The sequence below is a fragment of the Nicotiana sylvestris genome, chromosome 10 (genome assembly GCF_000393655.2).
Source record: "Nicotiana sylvestris chromosome 10, ASM39365v2, whole genome shotgun sequence".
Lineage (NCBI taxonomy): Eukaryota > Viridiplantae > Streptophyta > Magnoliopsida > Solanales > Solanaceae > Nicotiana > Nicotiana sylvestris.
Genome location: NC_091066.1, coordinates 168,030,007 through 168,054,528, shown reverse-complemented (window position 1 = coordinate 168,054,528; position 24,522 = coordinate 168,030,007). Strand labels below are relative to the sequence as shown.

Below are 24,522 nucleotides of genomic sequence, written 5' to 3'. Positions count from 1 at the left end.
TTGCAATCCTTGCACAACCCTCTATCACACCTTCTAAGGAGAAGGTAATCAATCTGAGTCTTCACCGCCGAGCTTTGGAAAGTAACTAGATGCTACTCTCTCTTTGGAAAAGTCGAGTTCGCAATCACCAGCTCGAAAGCCTTAGCAAAGTCTAACAATGAAGTACCTCCTCCGTTCCTATCCCCAAGGCCAAAGCCACCATGCACCTCGCCATAACTACCAGCAGCCGACCCAATATGGCCATTAAAATTCCCTCCAATAAATAACCTTTCAGTAGGTGGAATACTACGCACAATCTCGTCCAAACCCTCCCAAAAGCGTCTCTTAACCTTCTCATTCAAGCCCGCTTGCGACGCGTAAGCGCTAACTACATTGAGGGTGCACTATCTATTAGTTCGTGTTTCACAAAATCTTTCTTCATCAATATTATAGGATAATAGGAAAGGGTATTTTTCAACTATATATTTTACTTGTTCTATATAGTTATATTTATTCCTTAGGCAAGGTAAGCCTTGATCTTCAACCATTAGAGGTAGTGCTTTTGTACGATAAAAAGTCATTCACACTTGTCATTTCATTAAATCAATAAATGCAAGATGGAATTTTTATATACATATTTGTCACTAAATTATAATTAATTTATATTTGTTCTTACCTTCATTTATAAATTGTGAAGATTAAATTACTTGATTTAGTGTAAATACCATGGAGGGGAAGGCGAAAATGCAGTTGTCTTGTTCGCCCCCTCGACGCATTCCCTTCTCTCCTTGGTATCGTCCCACACAGAAAGAAAGAGCGTAGAGCCCTGACCTGCAGGTGCGCTAACATAAAGCGAGGAGTGAGCCTGAACTGGCGAACTTTCGAAGAGTGCATGAATATCTATTGCTTTTGCGGTTCAAAAGATTTCAATCTTGCAATGGTTACTAATTAATTTTTTTAAAACATATTTTGTATATTACAAAAGTAACAATATTATACTTATTTTCGATCCAGGAATGTAATCATTAATGCTTGCATTAAGGTAAACTATCTATATCACACTCTAAAGAGGGATGGGGTCCTTTCCCGAATCTTATATAAATGCGGAGTATTTTGTGTACCGAACTGTTCCTTTAATTTTTTTTTTTTAAATCAACAATACATAATTTGCTATTGCTAAAAAAATATTACTAGAAAAGTTAGTTCGTCATCTAAGATAGAACAAGGCGAAATCAATTGAATGAATAGACCATGCTTTACATGGATTTCACTCTATGGCCTCACTGCCTCAGCCAATGGCTTTTGAGATATATGGCTACAGCAGAATGACTGTAAGATAGTCAAATATTTAAATTATTAATCACATTTGCGATCAAATCAGTAGTATTATATATTTGTATTTACTTAAAATAAGGAGCCTCAATCATTGATTAATATTTTAAGACTTAATTGAGATCCATTTTTTGTCTTTGATGCCCTTAGACAGCACAAAATGGACCAAAATTGAAGATAAAATTCAAACGAATAAAATTTAAAGCTATTTTGGCTAAAACAGTACTTGACAATTTTGTAGACAATAAAGAAAAAGAAAGTTAAAATTCAAAAAAAAGAGGTAAGACTTATCTCCAAAACCACAATATTCCAAGGAAACAGAAAGGAGGAAAAGCATGAAAAGCCATAAAGAAAGGAGGCTCTTGTTCTTTTGTTCCCTTCAACATTTGACCTATTATTAGAACTACCATAGTAAATCATTTTTAACTTTAGAATCCTATGTTAAGATTAATTAATACAACTTCTTTGAATTTTCACTCTTACACCAACGTTTTTCACATGTTCTTTTTAATGTATCTGATATTCAAAAATTATTGACTCGACTAATATTTTGTATCGAAGACGAAGCCAATAAACTTTATGAGTTTTGAATTTTAAACAAGACGGAAAGCGCTAATAATTGGGTCCTAATTTAAGATGTGTACAACAATAACAACTCAGAGAAATTTCACAAGTGGAGTCTGAGGAGGGTAGTGTGTACATAGACTTTACCCCTACCTATGAAGGTAGAGTTGTTGTTTTCGAAAGATCCTCAGCTCAAGAACGTTAAAAATGGAGCAATATTGAAACAATAGCAACAACAATGTAATAAGACAGTGTAAGCAAATACAACGATTAATGACAAATACAACGAATAATATTACAAATATTATTTGTCTGGTTTATGTTGTTTACATATCGTGTGTCTCTAAGCCGAGGGTCTCCTAGAAACTGCCTCTCTACCCCTCCGGGTAGGGGTAAGATATGCATACACTCTACACTCCCCAGACTCCATTAATGTGATTATTACTGGGTTGTTATTGTGGTTGTTGTACAACGAATAGTGACAGAAACAAGGGATACGAAACTATAAGAATAGTGTCAATCCTGTTGTTAATACTAACATACAGTGTAGAAACAAGGGACAAGGGATAGGAAAGTACCCGACTAGTACTACTTCAACGGGTAAGACAAGGCAAAACTCTAGACCCACCATCCTAATTTTCGACCTCTACACCTTTCCATCGAGGTGTCATATCTTCGGTAAGGTAGAAAGAGAGCAAAAATTTAAGATGCGTACATATTCAATATATTTCTTAACACATACACTACTTCAGCAATGTTGAATTCAGTCGAACCTGTATCTGGGCTTCTACCTCCACTCTAGTTCCGGAATTATACCACATAGAATCTATTTGGGGTTGGGGGAGGGGGAGGATCTCTACTAGGAGTTTCTCCATTAATAGAACTTGAATCCGATACATGATTAAAGGTAAATAATGTTGTATTTGTGTCGGATCCTTCAAAAATATACTAGTTTTGAACTATCCAACATATATCTGTCGATATTTTTGGAGAGTCCAAGCAACATAGTATCTCATATCTGCTACCACATTCCTTTTAGAAAAACTATGAATATATTTGATTTACGAACAAATATACAGTAAAAGAATTATTTCTTCTTTTTGGACTTGCCATTACAGAATAATGAACCTAAACCAAACAAACAAACAGTACCTTTAGAAATATAAGTATATGGAAGGTTCAAAACAGGACTAACATGAATTCCATTGCCATAAGATCTACTGTAACTCTTCTTCAACGGTTGAGATTGAGCCCTCTTAGATGATGAATGCAATGAATGGCTCTGATTAAAAGATGAAAAACTAGAAGAAGATGATGAAGATGAAGATGATGAAGATAAAGATGAGCTCTTGCGCAGAACTTTAATTTGTTCCTTTTGTGAATTTTGCTTTTGAAAAATCTTTGAATTTTTTTGATTTGGAGCTGAACCAGTTGAGTTACTTCTTGATAGAAATTGTAAAGATGACCATTTTAATCCATTGCTTCTACCATTTTCACAATTCAAACTGTTACTTCTTCTGAATTGCCAAAATGGTTTTGCTTGTGGCTTCTCTATTTCTTCATCAAGATTGGTTGACAAAAATTCCTTTAATCTCATCTTCTTTGTATCCACATTTGTACCATTTTCAAGAACTGATGCTGCAGCTTTAATTTGTAAAGATTCAGAGCCGACCCCAACTTGTTTAAGACTAAGACAAAGTTGTTGTGGCTCAGATTGTTGTTGTTGTTGTAAAGTTTGCCGCTCAGACATATAGCCGATCCCATCTTGTTTAGAACTGAGACGTAGTTGTTGAGGCTCAAATTGTTGTTGTTGGTGTAAAGATTGCAGCTCAGACATATAACTGACCCCAACTTGTTTAGGACTGAGACATAATTGTTGTTGTGGCTCAGATTGTTGTTGTTGTAGTAAAAATTGCGGCTCAGACATATAGCGGACCCCAACTTGACTGGAACTGAAACGTAATTGTTGTTGTGGTGGTGGCTCGGATTGGTTAATTTCTATAAAGGGTGTTGATTTCTTGACCTCAATTGGTAAGATCTTGCCATTGGAGAAAAGTTCATCAGCAGAAGAGATTTTTTCTTGAGAGAAGCTTTGATTTGTAACACAAAAATCAAAGTCAATGGTAGATTCAAGAAGAAATGCATCTGATCTAAAATGGTGGCATTCAATTGGTATAATATCATCATTTTCTTGAAGATCATGAGAAAATGAGATTCTTGGACTAACTACTAAACTTGCAATCTCAGAACATACATCCACTGCCATTTGGTTATTTTTTTAGCTTTCTTGATTTTTTCTAGTGTTGTCAATAGTTGTATATAATGAGGGAAAATTTATAAGGTAGATGGTAAAGGACAAGAATCAAGAAAGGTGAAAAGAATGATTATTTGTTGAGGTGTTGTTTGTGTAAAGATTTGGGAGTCAAAAAGAGATGAGAAAAAGAAGGGTGTGGGTGGGGGGGGGAGGGGTGAAGGAAATGATTTATGTAAGAATGAAGAGTCAGATTTTGCTTTTATATATTATGCTAAGGGTAAGAGCATTTTCAAGATTCTATTATTGGTACAACAAAGTGGTGTTGGCTAGACAATGGCCTGTTTCACATAGGGGTAACATTGAGATTGACATTATATGCCAATTGCCAAATGATTTTTAAAAAAATATAAAATAAAAGAAATAAAAAGTACACTCAACGGCGTGGCTTAATGGTCAATGAAGTAAAGGAATTCCTGAAAATTAAGATTTATATTTTAGCAGAGACATAAAATATTAGGTGATTTCTTAGTACTTGTACAATAGGAGGTAACAAAAATTTAGTGAAATAGTCGAGATTAGTGTAAACTAATTCGAACGTCGCCGTTATAAAGAAAAAGAAAAAAAAAGTAGAGGAATTCTTGAAAATTAAGATTTAAATTTCAGCAAAGATAAAAAACCTTAAATGATTTTTTTATACCTAAAGTATATAAGGTAGCAAATATTTAGTAAAATAGTCGAGATTCGTGTAAACTAATCCGAACACTATCATTATAAAGAGAAAAAAAAGTAGAAGAATTCTTGAAAATTAAGGTTTAAATTTCAACAAAGACAAGAAACCTTAGGTGTTTTTTTTAATGCCTATACTATAGAAGGTAGCAAATATTTAGTAAAATAGTTGAGATTCTTGTAAACTAATCCAAACACCGCTGTTATAAAGAAAAAGAAAAAGCGGAGGAATTCTTGAAAATTAAGGTTTAAATTTCGCAAAGACAAGAATTCTTAGGCGATTTTTCTTTCCCTATACTATAGGAGGTAGCAAATTTTTAGTACCATAATCGAGATTCGTGTAAACTGATCCGAACACTACTGATACAAAGAAAAGGAAGGAAAAGTGATTGAATTAATTGGCTATTGTCACCGAAAGGCTAAGAGAAGGAATGAACAACCCTCCACCTTATAGGGGTTTCCAAAGAAACTTTTTTTACCTTTTGAAAAATGAGAGAAAAAAAAGAAATAAGAAATTATTTAAAAAAGGAAAATCTTCACCGTCAAGTATCTGTTAGTGAAAGTGCAAACTCTAAAGTAAAACTGGCATTTTGCGGCAAATTCAATCTGGTGGGACCATTTTGCCTTGGTATAATTCAAATTACTAAGATGTCTTGTCGGAATAAAAACAGAATTAGACAGATTAAACAAATCTTATTTCAGATGACTTGAGTTAAATGTAAGAAATAATGATTCTTGCTGCAATTCTACGAAGAATAAGAACTTCTGTAGAGACAGTAATAATTTGTGTGGCAACAATTGGTTGAAGAAGATGATGAGAAAATAGTACATTTCAGTGCACTAAACTATTTCTATTGTTAGGATCGAAAAATTAGGTGTCATGCGGAAGCTAATAAAGCAACAATTGAATGACGATAAATCAGAGAAGAAAAGATAAATATACCAAAAAAGACACAAATATTTAACGTGATTCGGTCAATTGACCTACTTCTATAGGTGGAGATGAGCAATCTCCTATATAAAAAGAGAGTACAAAATATTGAGAGAACAACCTCTCGAAGAGGCAAACACAACTGACATACTAACACTCTTCCCGTAAAGTTCTCCCCCTAAACAAGACACTCAAACCCCTTATATATGATTACATTATGAATGCTACTGAATGAGAAGGAAAAGATTCTCATAGAACTCCAAATCTTTTCCTAAAAAGAAAAATTCAATTATGGTAAATATGTTGTCCTTTCCTTCATGAGATAGGAAAATCAATACAGTAAGAAAATCAGGACAAATTAAACACCTAATAGTTACACACCTAGAATAAAAATTTCGATAGAGACAATAATAACTTGGGTGGGAACAGTGATCGAAATTCCGGAAGGGTTGACTGGGTTGGTTGGGTGAGTGGTTTCTCATATGGGAGACCTGAGATTGATTTCCCTCGCCAGCATCTTTCTCAAGTTCGTCACACGGAGTTTGCATAGTGCAGTTTACATATCATGTGTAGTTTGCAAGCTATTACACAGTAACCAGGTTACCTATAATGCGGCATCCAAAAAATAGCGACCGCAAGTTTTCCACAGAATTTTTTTAAAAAAAATGATCGAAAATGATGAATAAGAGATAGATAAATAATAGAGTGTGTATTGTGTACTATTATTGTTGAAAAAGATGTAACGAGAGGAAATTTCCAATGAGTTAGAGATGAGATAAATGGGGAATTATGGACCTTAAATTCCTGCACATTGAAACCCTAATGTCTGCTAAAAGAGATGCCTAGTTCCATAATTGTGTTCCATAATATGAAAAACCAAGACAAGGATGTAGCCATTTAAAAGTGAAAGCAACAATTGCGATATTTTCTCCCTATGCTTTCATTTATGAGTAGAAAAAGAACCAATTCGGCTTAAGTCAATCAAAGATTGTGATAATTAAATATTAGTAGTAACTTATGACTTGATTTTATTGTTTCATAACTCGAGATCCTAATATTTGTATTTATGTGTTTCTCTTTTCATGTATTATTAAAATAATTCAAAATTTTCTTCTCTAGCGCGTGCAATATATAAGAATAAAATTTAATTTACGGAAAAGGGCCAAAACTGCCTCTAACCTATTCGCTTAAGTTTAAAAATACCCTCCGTCCACCTATTTTGTAAAAATTGCCTTACCGTTAAAAATATGCCCCATTCATGCCCCTAACGTCAACTTTTCGGCCACTCATACCCTAAAAATTAACAGCCCTATTTTGATTAAGAAAAAAATTATTATTTATTATGTGTTAATTTCCTATTGGCTTAAATTAAAACATCACTCCATATCCACTTATTAGCCTACTCCGTCTTAGATTTTCACCCTTCAACACCCACGAATCTCCCTCTCCATCTCATATTTTTCGGCCTTAATTTAATTTTTAAATTAACATTTTTTATTAAATCAATTTTCTGAGTGAAATCAGGTACTCTTTGAAATTATGCTTCATTGTAAGATTTTATGGTTTAATAAGTTATTTTTCTGCCAACATTATATTTGTTGTGCCACCATGTAGCTTTTAAGAGTTAATTGAAATCATATGACCAATACTTTACGTCATACAACTTTCACCTGAATATATGAACACTAACAGAGTGTCAATAGTAATGATCATTGAGCATTTGCAATATTTTTTGTTGTATATTTTCTGACAACTCCGCATCCAATTTTGATTATACCAATGATTTATTTGGTCTCTGCCCGGACCTCGACTTTTTTCTTCTTCATTGGCTCATCATAGTCTGAACATCCAACCGTGTCCATAAATTAAGCTATTGTACGAGGATGCTCTTCAGGTTAATCAACACCGCCAATTTTAAAAAAGAGACGGTTAATTCAAGAGAAATATTTGAGATCATATGCCTGAGAATATGAGAGAATACGACTTATTGGTGAATGTGACTGTAATAAACACTTGATTGAGCTTATTGTATGAAGCAGTAAAGTATAGTAAGAAAAATTGATGATGAATGGTATTTATGTGATGGAAAAAAATAGGAGTATCGATGTGTACATTTAATAAACAAAAAAATAGGAAGAGGAAAGTGATTAACTATACGAGAGAGTTTTGTTTGCTTAGGGAAAAAAAAGGGTGCATGAGAGTTCTAGTTGGTGGAATAATTTTTAAAAGAAAGAGGAGAAAGAAACAGAGGAAAAGGGTCTTAGAATGTGGGTGAGTTTATTTTAATTTAGGTGAGTCTTAAGTTAGGCCAATGGGACGATGATACATGGAAATTAATTTAAGTTTTTTTTTTTGCCTAACAGGGTCTTTGAAAGTTGTATGACGTAAAGTATTGGTGACAAAAAATTTTGGTTGTCTGAAAATAAAACTTTAATGATGTTTGTAGTGATTATTCAAATAGAGTGCAAGGTCAAAAAAAGGATGAGAAGAACAGGATGAATATGAACGCACACACGCTAGAGGGAGGAGGGTGGAGGGGGTGGGGGAGAGATTTTTTGAGATGGGGGGTATTATTGTACCAACTCCAATAGTCTAGGGGCAGTTTTGACCTTTTTCCGTTATGACACGTGGAAATTAATTAATTTTTTTTATCTAACATGGCCGTTAGTCGTAAGGACATTCTTGAGCCGAAAAGATAACGGTGAGGGCAATTTTTTCAAAATAGCTGGACGGAGGACATTATTGTACCAACTCCAATAGTCTAGGGGCAGTTTTGACCCTTTAACCATAATGGACAAAATATTATGTTAGAAACTTATACGCAATAATTAAGACAAAGTAACAACAACAACAACATACCTAATATTATCACACACTATGAGATCAGGGGAAGGTAGTGTATACGCAAACCTTACCCTTACCTTGTGAGGATAGAGAGGTTGTTTCCAATAAACCCTCGTCTTAGGAAAGCATAAGCACCACATTAATAAAAATATAGACAATAATTGGAACAAAGTCATAAATGAAAATTTTAATTGTAAAAAATTAAGAAAAATAATACTCTTAGGGAATTAAGAGGGAAAGAAAAGAAACATCAAAGTAATTTATAGTATTAGATTTGAACTGATGACACTACTTAAATAGTAATTTACTGAATTAAGAAAAAAAATAATTTACCTAATAACCGTTTCGAATCAATGGCAAATGGGGTCAAAATATCACTAGCAAAAAGCAGTAAATAATTATATTCTAGATGGGTCTGAAGTAACATCAGTCTAATCTTACTTAATACAAGTAATTATTCAAGCCTAAGTGGAAAGCTCAATTAATTAAAGGTGAAAGAGGTAAAAGCAGGAAAAGATAGATAATGGAAGAGTAACAATTGATTGTTGTGTGATATGCTTCAATAAGTCTATATTATGCTTTAGTACTTGTACATTACCATAGCAAAATGATTTTTATATTAATACTTTTCGAAAAATAAAAAGGCGGAATAATAATATTCGAATTGTTGAAATCTTTCCACCTTTACTCAATGATTTTAACATCAAATCATAAAAATAGAAAATCTAGCGTTTTACTCCTTTCTTGGACATAGTTGATGTGATTTTTTTTTTTAAAATTCTTTATTATTTTGGATATCCTTTCAATCTGAATTTGCATCGCCTAAAACTCAAAAAAGAGGGCTCCTTATTATGACTTGTTATATATCTGGGATTCAAACCCGAAACTTTAGATTATAAATAGAGGGATACTGCCCATTCTACCATAATCTCTTATGATGAACGTGAAATTTTATTTTTCTGGATATTAAATACCGTATAATTTAAAAGAAAAAAGGACGTGTGCGTACAAATATCTATGAAATATCATAATGAAAGATCCCACGTGGACAAGTACTAATTAAGAGAGAGTAGTGAGAAGTTTCATAAAATACATCCTTTGCTGGCATTTTCAATCATTCTTGAAAAAGAAAAGCATATCATGTTACTGCAATAGACCCACTCCAAACAAACTCTTGTCCTTTTTCAGGACATATTTGGCATCTCCTATGTGGGATTTTTATTATAGTATTCCCCAAATAATTAATCAACCTGCCTGTCCATTTGTTCGGGGCCATACTGCAACTTCTTAGTTTCTTCTCCGACCTCTCATCTTGTGTCTGCATTTATTCATTTCATCATCTCATCCAATGTTACAATAGTTGTCGACGGAGGCGGACCTAGAGTTTGAAGATCGAGGGTATACTTTTGAATTTAACTAAAATTTGCTTTGTATATAAAATATCCGTTACTATATATTACTATTTTCTAAAAATACATGTATACACGAACTTATTGCCGGAATTTTATGGTGCCAGTGAACCTCCTCAGTATAGCATAGGTGCGTCTCTAGCTATCGATCGAGATACCATCGATACTCGATAGTTAGTGATGGAATGAATAAAATTTATTTTTAGAGATCTCGGGTTCGAGATCTGTTAATAAAATAAATTTCGGTAGGGAGCACCGCCTTCTTTAATAGGTCTTGTGCAGCGCAAATCCGTATCAGTTAAGTGTCACGACCCCAAAGTCGACCCGGTCGTGATGGCGCCTATCATGGAACTAGGCTAGCCTCAACTCAACGCAACCCAAAACCACAATACTAAAACCGAAGCACTCGCGGAAAAACTTTTATCATTTCAAATAAATTGTTAAAACATAAATAAAGATTCATATTACAGTACAACCATCCCGAAACCCGGTGTCACAGAGTACATGAGCATCTAAGGTGAATACATAGTCTATTAAAGTGTCTAAAGGGACAACTATAATATACAACTGAAATTGAGAAGGAGCGCCAAGGCTTGCGAATGCCATGCAGATACCTCAACAAACTCCACAGCCCGCAACCTCAATCAGCGACTGTCGCTGGGGCCAAAAGTACCTGGATCTGCACACAAGGTGCAGGGGGTAACGTGAGTACACCAACTCAGTAAGTAACAACTCCAACTTTTGGACTGATAGGTAGTGACGAACTCAACCTCATCAAAGGTAACAGAAATAACGTACAGAAACGTAGGCATGCTTTTAATTAAATAAACATCTCGAACAGTAAAATAAAGCAGATATGAACAGATAAATAAGTGTAATTCTACTACATCTACATGCCGATGTATATGCTGTATGAAATACATTATGCTGAGTGCCTCATGTGTCCACAATATCAAATACTCGTCCACTCAGTATTGTATATGGCTTATACGGCCCAGGGAAGATCCTTCCCGGAATATATACATCTCTGACAACAGTCACTCAGTACTGAGCAAGGTCATTCCAGCCTATGGAGAAGATACATCTCCAGATAATAACAATAACAACCTCACAACCACTCGGTACTATATATGGCTCACAAGGCCCAGGGAAGATCCATCCTAGAATATATATATACATCACTGACAATAGTCATCTAGCACCGAGGAAGGCCATTCCAGCCTATGGAGAAGATCCATCTCCAGGTATAAATACTTCGGACAAGATTCATGTCCAGGGAAGATCCATCCCTCATTAATATCAATTGCGCTCACTGGGGGTGTAAAAACTTTGGAGGGGCTCCTTTCAGCCCAAGCGCTATAACAAGACAATAAAAGAATAATCAATATTCCGTTGCAGCATGCAGCCCGATCCCATACTGTCACTCAATATAGGCTCTCGGCCTTATTCAATCATACTCACCAGTCTTACACACACAAGCTCAAATTGCCATGATACTAGCCCAATATAATGATATGATATGCCAAATAACAATAATCGAGACTGAGACATTATATAATATACATGAACAGGACTGAGTACGGACTATCAATGGAGCTAAGATATGGCAGCAAGAAACAACCTCTCGAGTCTCAACAGTATCGACGTGAAGCCTTAACATGATAATTAGTATGATTTACCGCTCATTAACTTAGTCATATAATTATAATATAGATATCAACAAGAAAGAGCCACTAAGCGGTGCCATGGAGTGATCCAGGCCGCAACTCTCACGGTGCACGCCCACACGCCCGTCACTTGGCATTTGCATCACCTCAATAGTAATCATAGAACACATAGTTCGGGGTTTCGAACCCTCAGAACCAAGTTTGGAAGCGCTACTTACCTCAAACCAAGCCAAAACTCTAGCTCGCGATGCCCTTGCCTCTTGATTCGGCCTCCAAATGCTTTGACTCTAACCAAAATCAGTATATTATCATCAATATACACTAAAAGAATCCAACCGATATGAGAATTATCAAATTAGATTAAAAATCCCGAATTTGCTCAAACCCGGCCCCCCGAGCCCACGTCTCAGAATAAAAAAAAATCACAACACTCGAAACTCCTTTCACTCCCGAGTCTATACATACTATAATTATCAAAATCAAACCTCAAATGGTCCCTCAAATATCCAATTTAAACTCTCAAATTTTAAGCCCTAATCTCCCAACTTTCTTCCCTAATGTGATGACCCAAAAAGTCATCACTTGTGTTGCAAGTAAATTCAGTGTTCCGAGGTCTAAAAAACTCCTTTTTACATCACCTTGATTTGCGTGCATGGTCTAGACCCATATCCGAAAAGCTTTCTATGTGAAAAGATGAGAAATAGAAATTTCTAAAGTTAAAATTTTGATTTTTGCTTGACTTTGGTCAACATTTTGAGCAAACAGACCCGGATCCCTGTTCCGACAATCTCGGGAGGTCCGCACTAAAATATGGGACTTGGGCGTATGCCCGGAAATAAATTCTGAGGTCTCAAGCCTTAGAAATTAATTTTTGAAAGAAATTATTTTGCTGAATTATCGAAGAAATGAAGAAAAGAATTAATGTTTTAAACCATTGGTATCGGGCCCGTATTTTGGTTCCGAAGCCCGATACAAACTTTTTATAGTATTTGAATGATAACTGTGAAATTTGGTGGAAAATGGAATCTATTTGACGTGAGTTGAACTTCCAGTTGAAGAGTTATGAACTTTAAGTGTTCTTGATGAAAATGTTGAGTTTTGAGGTTTAATTCATGATTTTACATGTTATTTTGATGATGTGATCGCACGAGCAGGTCCATATGATGTTTTTGAGCTAGTATGCACGTTTGGTTTGATGTCCCGAGGGCTCGGGTGAGTTTTGGGTAGGTTCCGGGATGTTTTAAGCTTAAAATACAGCTGTTTGCAGGTCCAGAGATGTTGCAGATCTCTGAACCCACCAGTTTTGACCGCATTGTTTTTGTGCTGACCGCGGAGGGTCCTTTGCGGCCACACTCCTTTTTCTGCGGTCCGCGGTGAGGAAGGATTTCACTGGTCCGACTTCGAAAGCCTATATCTTTTGATCTACAAGAAATATTTAGATGATTCAAAAACGAAAGTTGTAGCCCTTCGTGTCTAGTTTCCAGAAAGATAAAGAACTCATAATTTGGACATCTGTAGAGAAAGTTATGGCCACAATACTAAAGCATGTCACTGTAGTCAACACTGTGAGCTCCGCGGCCACACTCCTTTTTGTGCGGTCCGCACAGGGGGTCTGAGAGGGGTATATTTAAACGGGATTTTCAGTTATTTTTTATTTTTTAAAACCCCAAAAATATAAGATGCGATTTTTCAAACGACCTTTCTTCTCCAAAACATTAGTAAGAGATATATAACTCATTTTCTTTACTCCTTAACTTCTTTTTACAATATTTCATCCTACAATCTAGTGTTTTCATGGTGGAATTGAAAATTTTGGGTAAAACCTAAGAGTATTAAAATTTGGGGATTTAGACATCAAATTGAGGTTGGATTCCAAAACCAATTATATATCCGGGCTCGGGGGTGAATGAGTAATCAGGTTTTGGTCCGAATTTCGGGTTTGGATCAAGCGGGCCCGGGGTTGAATTTTGACTTTTTTGGGAAAAACTTTAGAAAACTTATTTCCATGCATTAAAATTGATTCATTTAGAACTTATTAATATTATTAAGTAACTTGTGGCTAGATACGAACGAGTTGGTGGTGGACTCAAGAGGTATAGCGATAGTTGAGGCTTGAATTGTGTTTGTGGCATCGAGGTAAGTGTTTGGTCTAACCTTAGCTTGAGGAATTAGTAGTTGAGTCTTATTTGGTGTGTGCTAATTGTTGAGTGCGGCGTATAGGCATGGTGACGAGTATTTATACGTTGGTGTCAAGCATGCTCGTGAGTCTTGTATTGTATTTGTTGTGACTCCGTTGTGGTTTATTGCACTTCATATGAGGATTATCATTATTGTTCCCTTGCCGGGATGTTGTTATCATTATTGTTCCCTTGCTGGAATGTTGTTGTCATATTATTGTTCCCTTGTCGGGATGTTGTTGTTATAGTATTGTTCCCTTACCGGGATGTTATTGTTAAAATATCATTCCCTTGCCGGGATTATTTTATGATTGGTATTGATAATGAAAAGGGAGCGGGTTGCACGCCTGCAACGGTACTATATGAGAAAGGGAGCAGGTTGCACGCCTGCAACGGTAACATATGAAATGGGAGCGGATTGCAGGCCTGCAACAGTAACATATGAAATGGGAGCGGGTTGCACGTCTGCAACGGTAACATGTGAAATGGGAGCGGGTTGCATGCCTGCAACGGTAACATGTGAAATAGCATTGGGTTGCACGCCTGCAACGGTAACATGTGAAATGGGAGCGGGTTGCACGCCTGCAACGGTAGTATCTGAAATGGGAACGGGTTGCACGCCTGCAACGGTATTATGTGAAATGGGAGCGGGTTGCATGCCTGCAACGGTACTATGTGATTTGGGATCGAGTTGCATGCATGCAACGGTATTACATGTGTACTTGTTTCTTATGTCAATATCTTTTGCTGGTATTTGATTTATGGCGTTCCTTACATTTCTCTACTATTATTCTGTTGTTACCTGCTACTCCACGCAGTATGTTTCCCCCGCCCAACTTTGGTTGTAATTATTTGCTTCTATTTCCGATGTATATGATTTAATTGCAAAGGTTTATTTAGTAGCCTGGTCCTAGCCTCATCATTACTCCGCCGAGGTTAGGCTAGACACTTACAATCCCGCTTCTGCGAGGCTCGCACCTACGATCCTCAATCCGCAGGTCCGTAAATGACAGAAGCAGCAAAGTTCAGCTGCTCAAACCAAATTCCAAATCCTTCCGTTAGCCATCCGAATTCATCTCGAGGTCCTCAGGGCCTCCACAAAAAATACCAACAAGTCATATACCACTATACAAACTTATCCCAACCTTCAGAACACTCAATACAATATCGAAACACCAAAATCGACCTCAGATTCAAGCCTAAGAACATAGAAACTTCCAAATTTTGCATACGATGCCAAAACCTATCAAACCTCATCCGAATGACCTGGAATTTTGCACACATGTCACAAAAATAATGCTACGAACCTACTCTTATTTCCAGAATTCTATTCGGACCCCGATATCAAAATTTTCGTTGCCGACAGAGAAACGCCAAATTTCTAATTTCGCCAATTCAAGCCTAATTCTACCACAGACCTCCAAATCACATTCAGGTTGCACTCCCAATTCCAAAATCACCTAACAGAGCTAACCAAATCACAAAAATCCAAATCCGAGATCGAATACTAAAAAGTCAAAACTTGGTCAAACCTTTCAAATTTAAAGCTTCGAGATGAGAATCATTCTTCCATATCTTATCCGATTAACCTGAAAACCAAAACCGACGATTTGCATAAGTCATAATACATCATACGAGGCTAGTAATTCCCGAGAACTGACGAGCAATGTGCAAATGCTCAAAACGATCGGTCGGGTCGTTACATCGTCCCCCACTTGAATATTCGTTCGTCCTCGAACACGTCTAGAGTTGTTTCAGAAGCCATCAAATCGCCATGTATCCTCACTATGAACATACCCGGGGGTGATCCCATATCACCCCATACCATATAGGTCCGATAGCATAACATAACTAAAATTTCGCAATCCAACCAAGCCCATAAACCTTAGAACCAAATTTCCACTTCTGAAATTATCTATAAGATCAGAATCTCGCATCTATACACTGAATAAGTCCAAACAAGCTGCATTAACCCATATCTGTAACCCAAGATGTAATCACATGATATACCACATAACTCAAACACTCGTAGCGATAACTTCTACTCACATTAGCTGCTCAAACAACCCAATACCGATAATAAACCCCTTATCAAACAAGGCCTCATTCCAACATTTTTGTATATTGCCAATGATGAATAAAACACGTAGAAAGTCATAACCATTACTCAGATCAACCAGTCATGGAGATCCCTCTCCTCTGGCAAGGACCATAGTAAATTTCTAAGCTGAATCTCGATATTATCCTTCCCACATGCTGAAATCGAATCCGATAGTATTCATTGTATATCTCAATGACCTCATCTCATCCAAACGACTACTCTAGTGATATGATACATAGATACAATCTAAAGCCGCAACCCGCGCAACTCGTGCACCAATAAGCAACAATCCAATTGTACTCAAATCATGAACCCATCACATATCGTAGAACCAGAACACACAAATCTAACCCGAAGGATCATACCTCCATATAACTTCGCTGCAATGCGCGACCCTATCCAAACACTGGTCCACATGAAACACCTCAAGTCACCATGCTCTAAATCAACAACCACGCGCAATTTGATGTCTAGTACCAATAGTGAATCACCATAACCACGGAGAGGCAAATGACATAAGACCACACGAAAATCCGAAAGAACATAACCAATACGTCATCCACTAAGCAATACCCAATACTCTTCTCGCTCAAATTCCGTTATAAGACTCCAATAGAACCGCACCATATGTGCATATAACCAACAATCACAACTCCTCGCAACACAGAAGGTTAACTCATAGATCACTCTAGAACATGAATAAGCTCAATGACAATCGAACGACACATCCCTCAACAATAGCAATTCAGAGTCAACTAATTCGATTCGATACAGAACACACATCCATACTGGCCTACTCATGAACCTCTTATTGAGGAGTTTTTGAAAATGCTCCTTCAATTCCTTTAACTCCGTCGGTGTTGTATGATACAGCGGAATAGAAATGGCGGAGTGCCCAGCACCAAATCAGTATCGAAATCAATATCCCTGTCCGACGGCATACCTGACAGGTCTGCAGGAAACACATTCGAAAAATCCCTCACCACCAGGACTGAAGTAATGGTAGGAGTCTCTGCACTAACACCCCTCACTAAGGCCAAATAAGAAAGACAACTCTTTCCAACCATCCGCTGGGTCTTCAAAAATGAATTCACTCTATTGGGAACATAATTCATCGAACCTCTCCACTCTATTCGTGTCATCCCCGGCATAGACAACGTCACCGCCTTAGCAAAACAGTCCAGAATAACACGACATGGAGACAACCAATCCATACCCAATATCACATCAAAGTTTACCATACTAAGCAACAAAGGTCCACTCGGGTCTCCAAACCCCCAATAGTCCACCACACAAGATTGGTATACGCGGTTCACAACCACGACATAACATGTTTATGAGAACTCCTAATCTCGAAGTCCATAAAGCGCATGAATCACCATATCTGGTCCCAATTCCACCGCTCGAATATATAACACACCTCTAGTACTCATCATTCCATGAGGGATACTCCTATGATTCTTCTGTGCCACCAAGCAAACTTGAATATCAACAGTCGATCCAACAAGAGAGTGCCGCAATACCAATGAATACCCTTAACTTAAACACATTGCCCTTTCTGAAATGTATACTATTATTAAGCCGCACTAATTGGTGATATCATCTACCTAGTCATCTACAACAGTCCATGCTGCCTAAGAATTTATGACCTTCCTTCCAGAACTGAACTGTGACCTCACACATGCAATCTCAACCCTACACAACATACCGCATATACCATGTCATCCTATGATAAATATGAAAACTTCATAATCCATTCCGAGCCATAAGCAACTACATACTCAACTAGCCAAAAACTTTTCATTTGATCCCATTTAGAAGAAAATCACTATACATCGCATGCTCCTCACGCCAGTAGAAAATATACCTCTCTAACCGTGGTAGAAACCATCAAGAACTCTTCGAATCACATTAGCTCGAAGCAAAACCGTCAGGACTGAATCCTTTTAACTCAACCAAGTTATGCAAGTCACCAAAAGCACCAAAAGAACTAATCATGTCCCTCACCATGCCGATCCGACCTACTACCAAACTATCCTATTTATCCAAGTTCCTTCTAAATAACCTTTAAATTGATACTTCTTCTCGCTATATTACCGCAATTCCTCAACCCATACTCACCACACGAGACCCAAGTATAAAACCGGACCATCTAAGGCTCATAAGCCGCTGAATACTCTCCTAAATATCCCCAAAAGCACCACGTTCAAAATACTTACCCCGAAGAGACTTCCTACGAATCTAAAGCCATTACCTTTACCTTCTCGATAATGATGTGTAGAATCTATAATAATATAGAAATGCCACAAGTCTTGACACCCTCCAATCAAAACCTCAGTTTCTAGCCACATATATGTCCTGAAGATCTCCAATTATTACATATAAGTCTTGAATCCATTAAAACCATTCTCGAGAGTCATCCACTCTACTCAGGTTTCAATTAAACTAATCAAACGAGCCGAACGACTTGTGCCCCATCAGCAACACCTAAAGAAGTAACCCCTCCTTTTAAGCAACCGAGTGATATCCTACTTCATACACGTTACATCCCTTATAATAACAACTAATTCATCCAAAATTTCTCATATACTCATAAAGCATAGCACAACCCTTTTTCCCTTACTCGAGCCATCCTCGATCTTAACCCCTGTAAGCCACAATTGATTCGCCAGTATACCTCAAACTGAAACTGATACGACATTTAGCTGCGTAATCAAATTATCAATAGTAGACTCCCCCACTTAGCTCAAAGCCATGGGTCAAAACACCCAAAAACTCATAATGTCCATACTCTATTACTACCAAAATACCATAGTGAGGTTTAACTAAATCCTTCGTAAGCTCGTGCAACACAAACCATCTAGTACTTTAAATCATCTGCAAATCTCGCATTCACCCTTGTAATAGTCAAGATAACTCTCATACACGATCCAAACTCGAACTGCAACACATATAATTCACTAGTAAAAAAGGACTTTCAACAATCAACATAGGGATCACACAAATTTCAAAACACTCCGCATGAGATAACCCAATAACCTACCTGCTCCGCCTCAAACTAACTTCTATTTATATCCTTCCACCGCCATAAACATCATGCAATCACCCAAATCTTTCTGAGTCTGAACTTATATCATGACATAAGATCTACCTCACTCCCCAACTAAACAACATGAAAAGATCCTTCAACACACCCCTAACTCGGGGCAATACATCAAATCAAGATGGAATCAAGCACCAAATAGTTCTTTCTACCGTTAATCAGACCCTTCTCATTTCATTTAAATCATATGAACACATCTCGCAGTCACATCATGCTCATCACGTAGCCATCCAACTATCACTTCCACTAATAGGGACACTACCGAACATATAAATCCAAAAATACGTGCTCACAAAATCAACACCTCAGTGCTTAAGCTATAGGCAAAGCCCGGTCATGATGGCGCCTATCGTGGAATTAGGCCAGCCTCAACTCAATGCATCCCAAAACCACAATACTAAAACCAAAGCATTCACAGAAATTTTTTTATCATTTTGAATAAATTGTTTAATACATAAATAAAGATTCATATTACAGTACAACCATCCCAAAACCCGGGTGTCACAGAGTAAATGAGCGTCTAAGGTGAATACATAGTCTATTAAAGTGTCAAAAGGGGAAACTATAATATACAACTAAAATTGAGAATGAGAGCCATGGCCTGCGAATGCCATGTAGATACCTCAACAAACTCCACAACTTGCAACCTAAAACAATGACTGCCACTGGGGCCAAAAGTACCTGGATCTACACACAAGGTGCAGGGGGTAACATGAGTACACCAACTCAGTAAATAACAAGTCCAAACTTTGGACTGATAGGTAGTGACGAACTCAACCTCATCAAAGGTAACAGATATAATGTACAGAAATATAGGCATGTTTTCAATTAAATAAACAACTCAAACAGTAAAACAGAGCAGGTATGAACAAATAAAGAAGTGTAATTCTGCTACATCTACATGCTGATGCACATGCTATATGAAATGCACCATGTTGAGTGCCTCATGTGTCCACAATATCACATACTCATCCACTTAGTACTGTATATGGCTCATATGGCCCAAGGAAGATCCATCCCGGAATATATACATATCTGACAACAGTCACTCAGTACTGAGCAAGGCCATTCCAGCCTATGTAGAAGATCCATCTCCAGATAATAACAATAACAACCTCACAACCACTCGGTATTGTATATGGCTCACAAGGCCCAGGGAAGATCCATCCTAGAATATAAATACATCACTGACAATAGTCATCCAGTACCGAGGAAGGCCATTCCAGCCTATAGAGAAGATCCATCTCTAGATATAAATACTTCAGACAAGATCCATGTCCAGGGAAGATCCATCCCTCATTAATATCAACTGCACTAACTAAGGGTGTAAAGACTCTAGAGGGGCTCATTTTAGCCCAAGCCAACGAAGGAATAATCAATATCTCGCTGCGGCGTGCAGCCCGATCCCATATTGTCACTCAATATTAGGCTCTCGGCCTCACTCAGTCATCACTCTCCAGTCTCGTACACATGGGCCCAAAATTCCATGATACTAGCACAAAATAATGATATGATATGCCAAATAACAATAAACGAGACTAAGACATGATATAATATGCATGAACAGGACTGAGTACGGAATATCAATGGAGCTAATGATATGGAAGCAAGAAATGACCTCTTGGGTCTCAACAGTATCAGCATGAAGCCTTAACATGATAATTAGCATGATTTATAGCTCATTAACTTAATCACATAATTACAACATAGATATCAGCAAGAAAGAGCCACTAAGCGGTGCCATGGAGTGATCCAGGCCGCAACTCTCATGGTGCACGTCCACACGCCTGTCACTTGGCATTTGCATCACCTCAATAGTAATCATAGAACACATAGTTTGAGGTTTTGAACCCTCAAAACCAAGTTTGGAAGTGTTACTTACCTCAAACCAAGCCAAAACTCTAGCCTATGATGCCCTTGTCTCTTGATTCGGCCTCCAAATGCTCCGACTTTAACCAAAATCAGTATATTATCATCAATATACACTAAAGGAATGAAACTCATACGAGAATTATCAAATTAGATAAAAAAATCCCGAATTTGCTCAAACCCGGTCCCCCGGGCCCACATCTCGGAATTCAACAAAAATCACAATTCTAGAAACTCCTTTCACTCCCGAGTCCATACATACCAAAATTATCAAAATCGGACCTAAATTGGTCCCTCAAATCTCTAATTTAAACTCTCCAATTTCAAGCCCTAATCTTCCAACTTTCTTCCATAATTTCCACTAATATCATGATTAAACAATGGAAAAATCATCAAAAACGCAAATAATAAAGCCCAAGTAACTTACCTCACTGAAAATCCTTGATTCCTCTTAAAAATCACTGCCTAAAGCTCAAATCCCGGCTAAAAATGGTAAAGAATGACCAAAAATTCGCGAAGGAGACTTTATATACATTCTACCCAGCACTTCTGCATTTGCCGTCTCAGATTTGCTTCTGCGACGCTGCACCTACGGAAAAACCATTGCAGGTGCGGTTTTCATTTAACCTTGGAATTCCCGCCTCTGCGGTCTCGTAGGTGCGGTCCTTGTGCGTGTAGACACTTGATTTTTGACCCTCCCCGAGAATTTTCACATTTTTAGCGTGAATATGTGAAATTGGGTCTAATATAGCTATTTTAACTATTTTACTTTATTTCGTCGCAAAAGAAAAATTACAAAAAAATATATATATGAATTTTAGTTTATGTATTTCTCATAAACTTGAAAATATACAAAAAAATTGTACATTAATTTTGTACTTTATATAATTTCGAAAATTACCAAAAAATATAGTTCTATTAATGTTTTGTAGTCATTTTAATTTTTGAAAAAATACAAAAATATTACTTTATATTTTATCTTTATATAAAAACGAAAATTACAAAAAAAATAGTTTTATTAATATTTTGTAGCTATTTTAATCTTGAAAAATATTAAAAAAGATATAGCTTTGTTTTAAATATTAGTCTTATTTTGGTAGTTATTTTTCTTACATAGGATTAGTTAAGCAACGTCGTGTTCTTATTCTCGGGTCCGGGCAAAAGAATAATATTCGGGTTCAAACTACCCGTTTTTAGGCCTAATTTTCGGACTTAGCCCATAATAATCCGAGTCCACCGCACATGGGGGACACGCGTGGGGAACACGGACGGAACACGACACACGGGGAACCCCACCACGTGTGGGGGACACAAGTCTTGAACCCCACCGCGCATGGGGGTCCATTGTCTTGCAAAGGGGTACAAAAACACACGGACAAAGGGTTGGAACGGACAGATTCTAGCGCGAGCTATTTTGTTGGAGTTGTGATGACTGCTTCCATGGTTTCCCGTTTGAAGTCCGTTCGAGTGCCGATGTGAGGTTCCAGTTCGTTGGTCTCGTTGCTTTATTTCGCCGACTATGGCTCCATTTCTGTTTGACGAATGAGTTGTAAAACCCTCAGCAGTGTTTATCATTAGAGGTTCGTTTTTCTAATCTTTGTTTGAGTTGATATCGGTTACTATCGTGTCCGAGCTTGAATACATGTTATGTTGAAGATCTTGTTTAAATCTGTCTGAGTTTTAGTTTTGTGCTTATGTTATTGCTATCTCAAATTGGCATGCTAGACAAAAGTTGTACAAAAGTTTTCATGTTCGTGACTAGCTTGCCGAATTGGTAGTCGGGTTGATTTAATAAGTTCTATCATAATTTTGTTAGTCATTATTCTGTTGTTTACCATACGGGTTAGTTCTAAATGTAAGTTCATGTTTAATTGTAATTCGTCAAGCTTGAGATACTCTTTATTAGCCGTGTATCCTACTAGCTTCCATTGTTCGATTAATAAATTAGGATTTCTTTTTAGAGACGAACAAAGTAGAAGAATTATAGTCATGCTAAGATTATCCTTTTAATAAAATGAGACGAGCCTCGCCAAATAAAATGCACAGATTGCGGGGCCCTCACAAAATGTATGCTTTAATTACTTAGAATTCGGGATCGGTCGTTTAGCAAAATTCCACGGCTTTACCCAGAAATAATAATACGCTAATCGCTTTAGGCGCGTATTTTAATAATCTTACCTTCTTAAACTCGGGTGTGCATTTCATGCGACCCAAATCCCAATCCCAAAACGTCAAATAAAATATGTTCCGGATTGTGGGTGCATTTCATGTGACGCAGTCCAAAGACATGTTTTAAGCGATGTTCACATTCTTAATAATAATAATTATGAAAGCGGTAAAAAGTTAAAATTTGCACATAAGTTCATATTTGTATAAAATCAGATAATCAAGCCGAATATAACAGTTGAGAGACCGTGCTAGAACCACGGAACTCGGGAATGCCTAACACCTTCTCCCGGGTAAACAGAATTCCTTATCCGGATTTCTGGTACGCAGACTGTAATATGGAGTCATTATTTTCCTCGATTCGGGATTAAAATTGGTGACTTGGGACACTCTAAATCTCTCAAGTGGCGACTCTGAAATAAATAAACAAATCCCATTTCGATTGTCCTTTAATTGGAAAAAATTCCCTTGTACCCTCGCGGGTGCGGAAAAAGGAGGTGTGACAGCTCTGACGACTCTGCTGGGGACTTAAAAAAACCAGAACCACTGGTTCAAGGTTAGAAATTCGAGCTTAGATAAATTGTTATATTTGGTTTTATCTGATTTTGTTACATGTTTGGGCTCAATGTGCTAAATGATGTTTTTACCGCTTTGATATTATTTGAACTGTATATAAACTGTGCTGAAACCCATCTTCTTTCTGAGTCTTCTAAATCATGAAGAAGGGCGTACTTCGTACGACTTCTTTTCTGTATAGTGTCAAATCCCAATTTAGAACGAGGTTCGGATAAGTTGCTAAGCCGGTGAAGCTTCTGTATTCCCGGTACGCTGCCCCCCCTCGGCTCGAGCTGTCCGCTCGGGTAAGCCAGGTCTAGAACAAACACCCAGGTTCTGAACCTAGTATAACAAAGCCACATGCCGGATCCCTAGTAGGAACGTTTATTTGCATCATGTGCATTTGACTTAGGGGACTCAACACAGGGGTTGGGTCCGTCTAGGACAAGCAACCTGAAAATAATAGACCATCTTTTGGCATCCTAAGTGCTACATGTTGTATTTATTCAAGGGTGAATGGGTCGTTTGGCGGACCAATAATAGTTGCGGACAAATAACACACCTTGTTAGGTTGATCACATTTAAATAAGAAGGCCGCACGTTTTTCCAGCATGATGTTATTTTAATCAAAGCATGGGGAACATTTGTGGAATCCAAGAATTCTTGGAATTCCCTATGTCCCCCACGCTTGCTTTTTGGGAAAGCACATGGGGAACATTTGTGGAATCCAAGAAGCCTTGGAAATCCACTATGTCTCCCACGCTTCATTTTGGGAAAAGCACATGGGGAACATTTGCGGAATCCAAGAAGTCTTGGAATTCCCTATGTCCCCCATGCCACAATTT

At 37.3% G+C, this 24,522-nt stretch overlaps 1 protein-coding gene across 1 annotated transcript; it reads right to left on the bottom strand.

The window, feature by feature from the left end:
• Positions 1-2,908: 2,908 nt before the first annotated feature.
• On the bottom strand, positions 2,909-4,330 carry LOC104221812 (uncharacterized). The gene has a single exon (XM_009772945.2). The coding sequence runs from the start codon at positions 4,139-4,141 to the stop codon at positions 2,963-2,965; it is 1,179 nt and encodes a 392-aa protein (XP_009771247.1). The 5' UTR covers positions 4,142-4,330; the 3' UTR covers positions 2,909-2,962.
• Between the last annotated feature and the right edge of the window lie 20,192 nt (positions 4,331-24,522).

Bases quoted from the DNA above. Each gene is read 5' to 3' on its own strand.
- LOC104221812 (XM_009772945.2), bottom strand. From the start codon at position 4,141: ATGGCAGTGGATGTATGTTCTGAGATTGCAAGTTTAGTAGTTAGTCCA.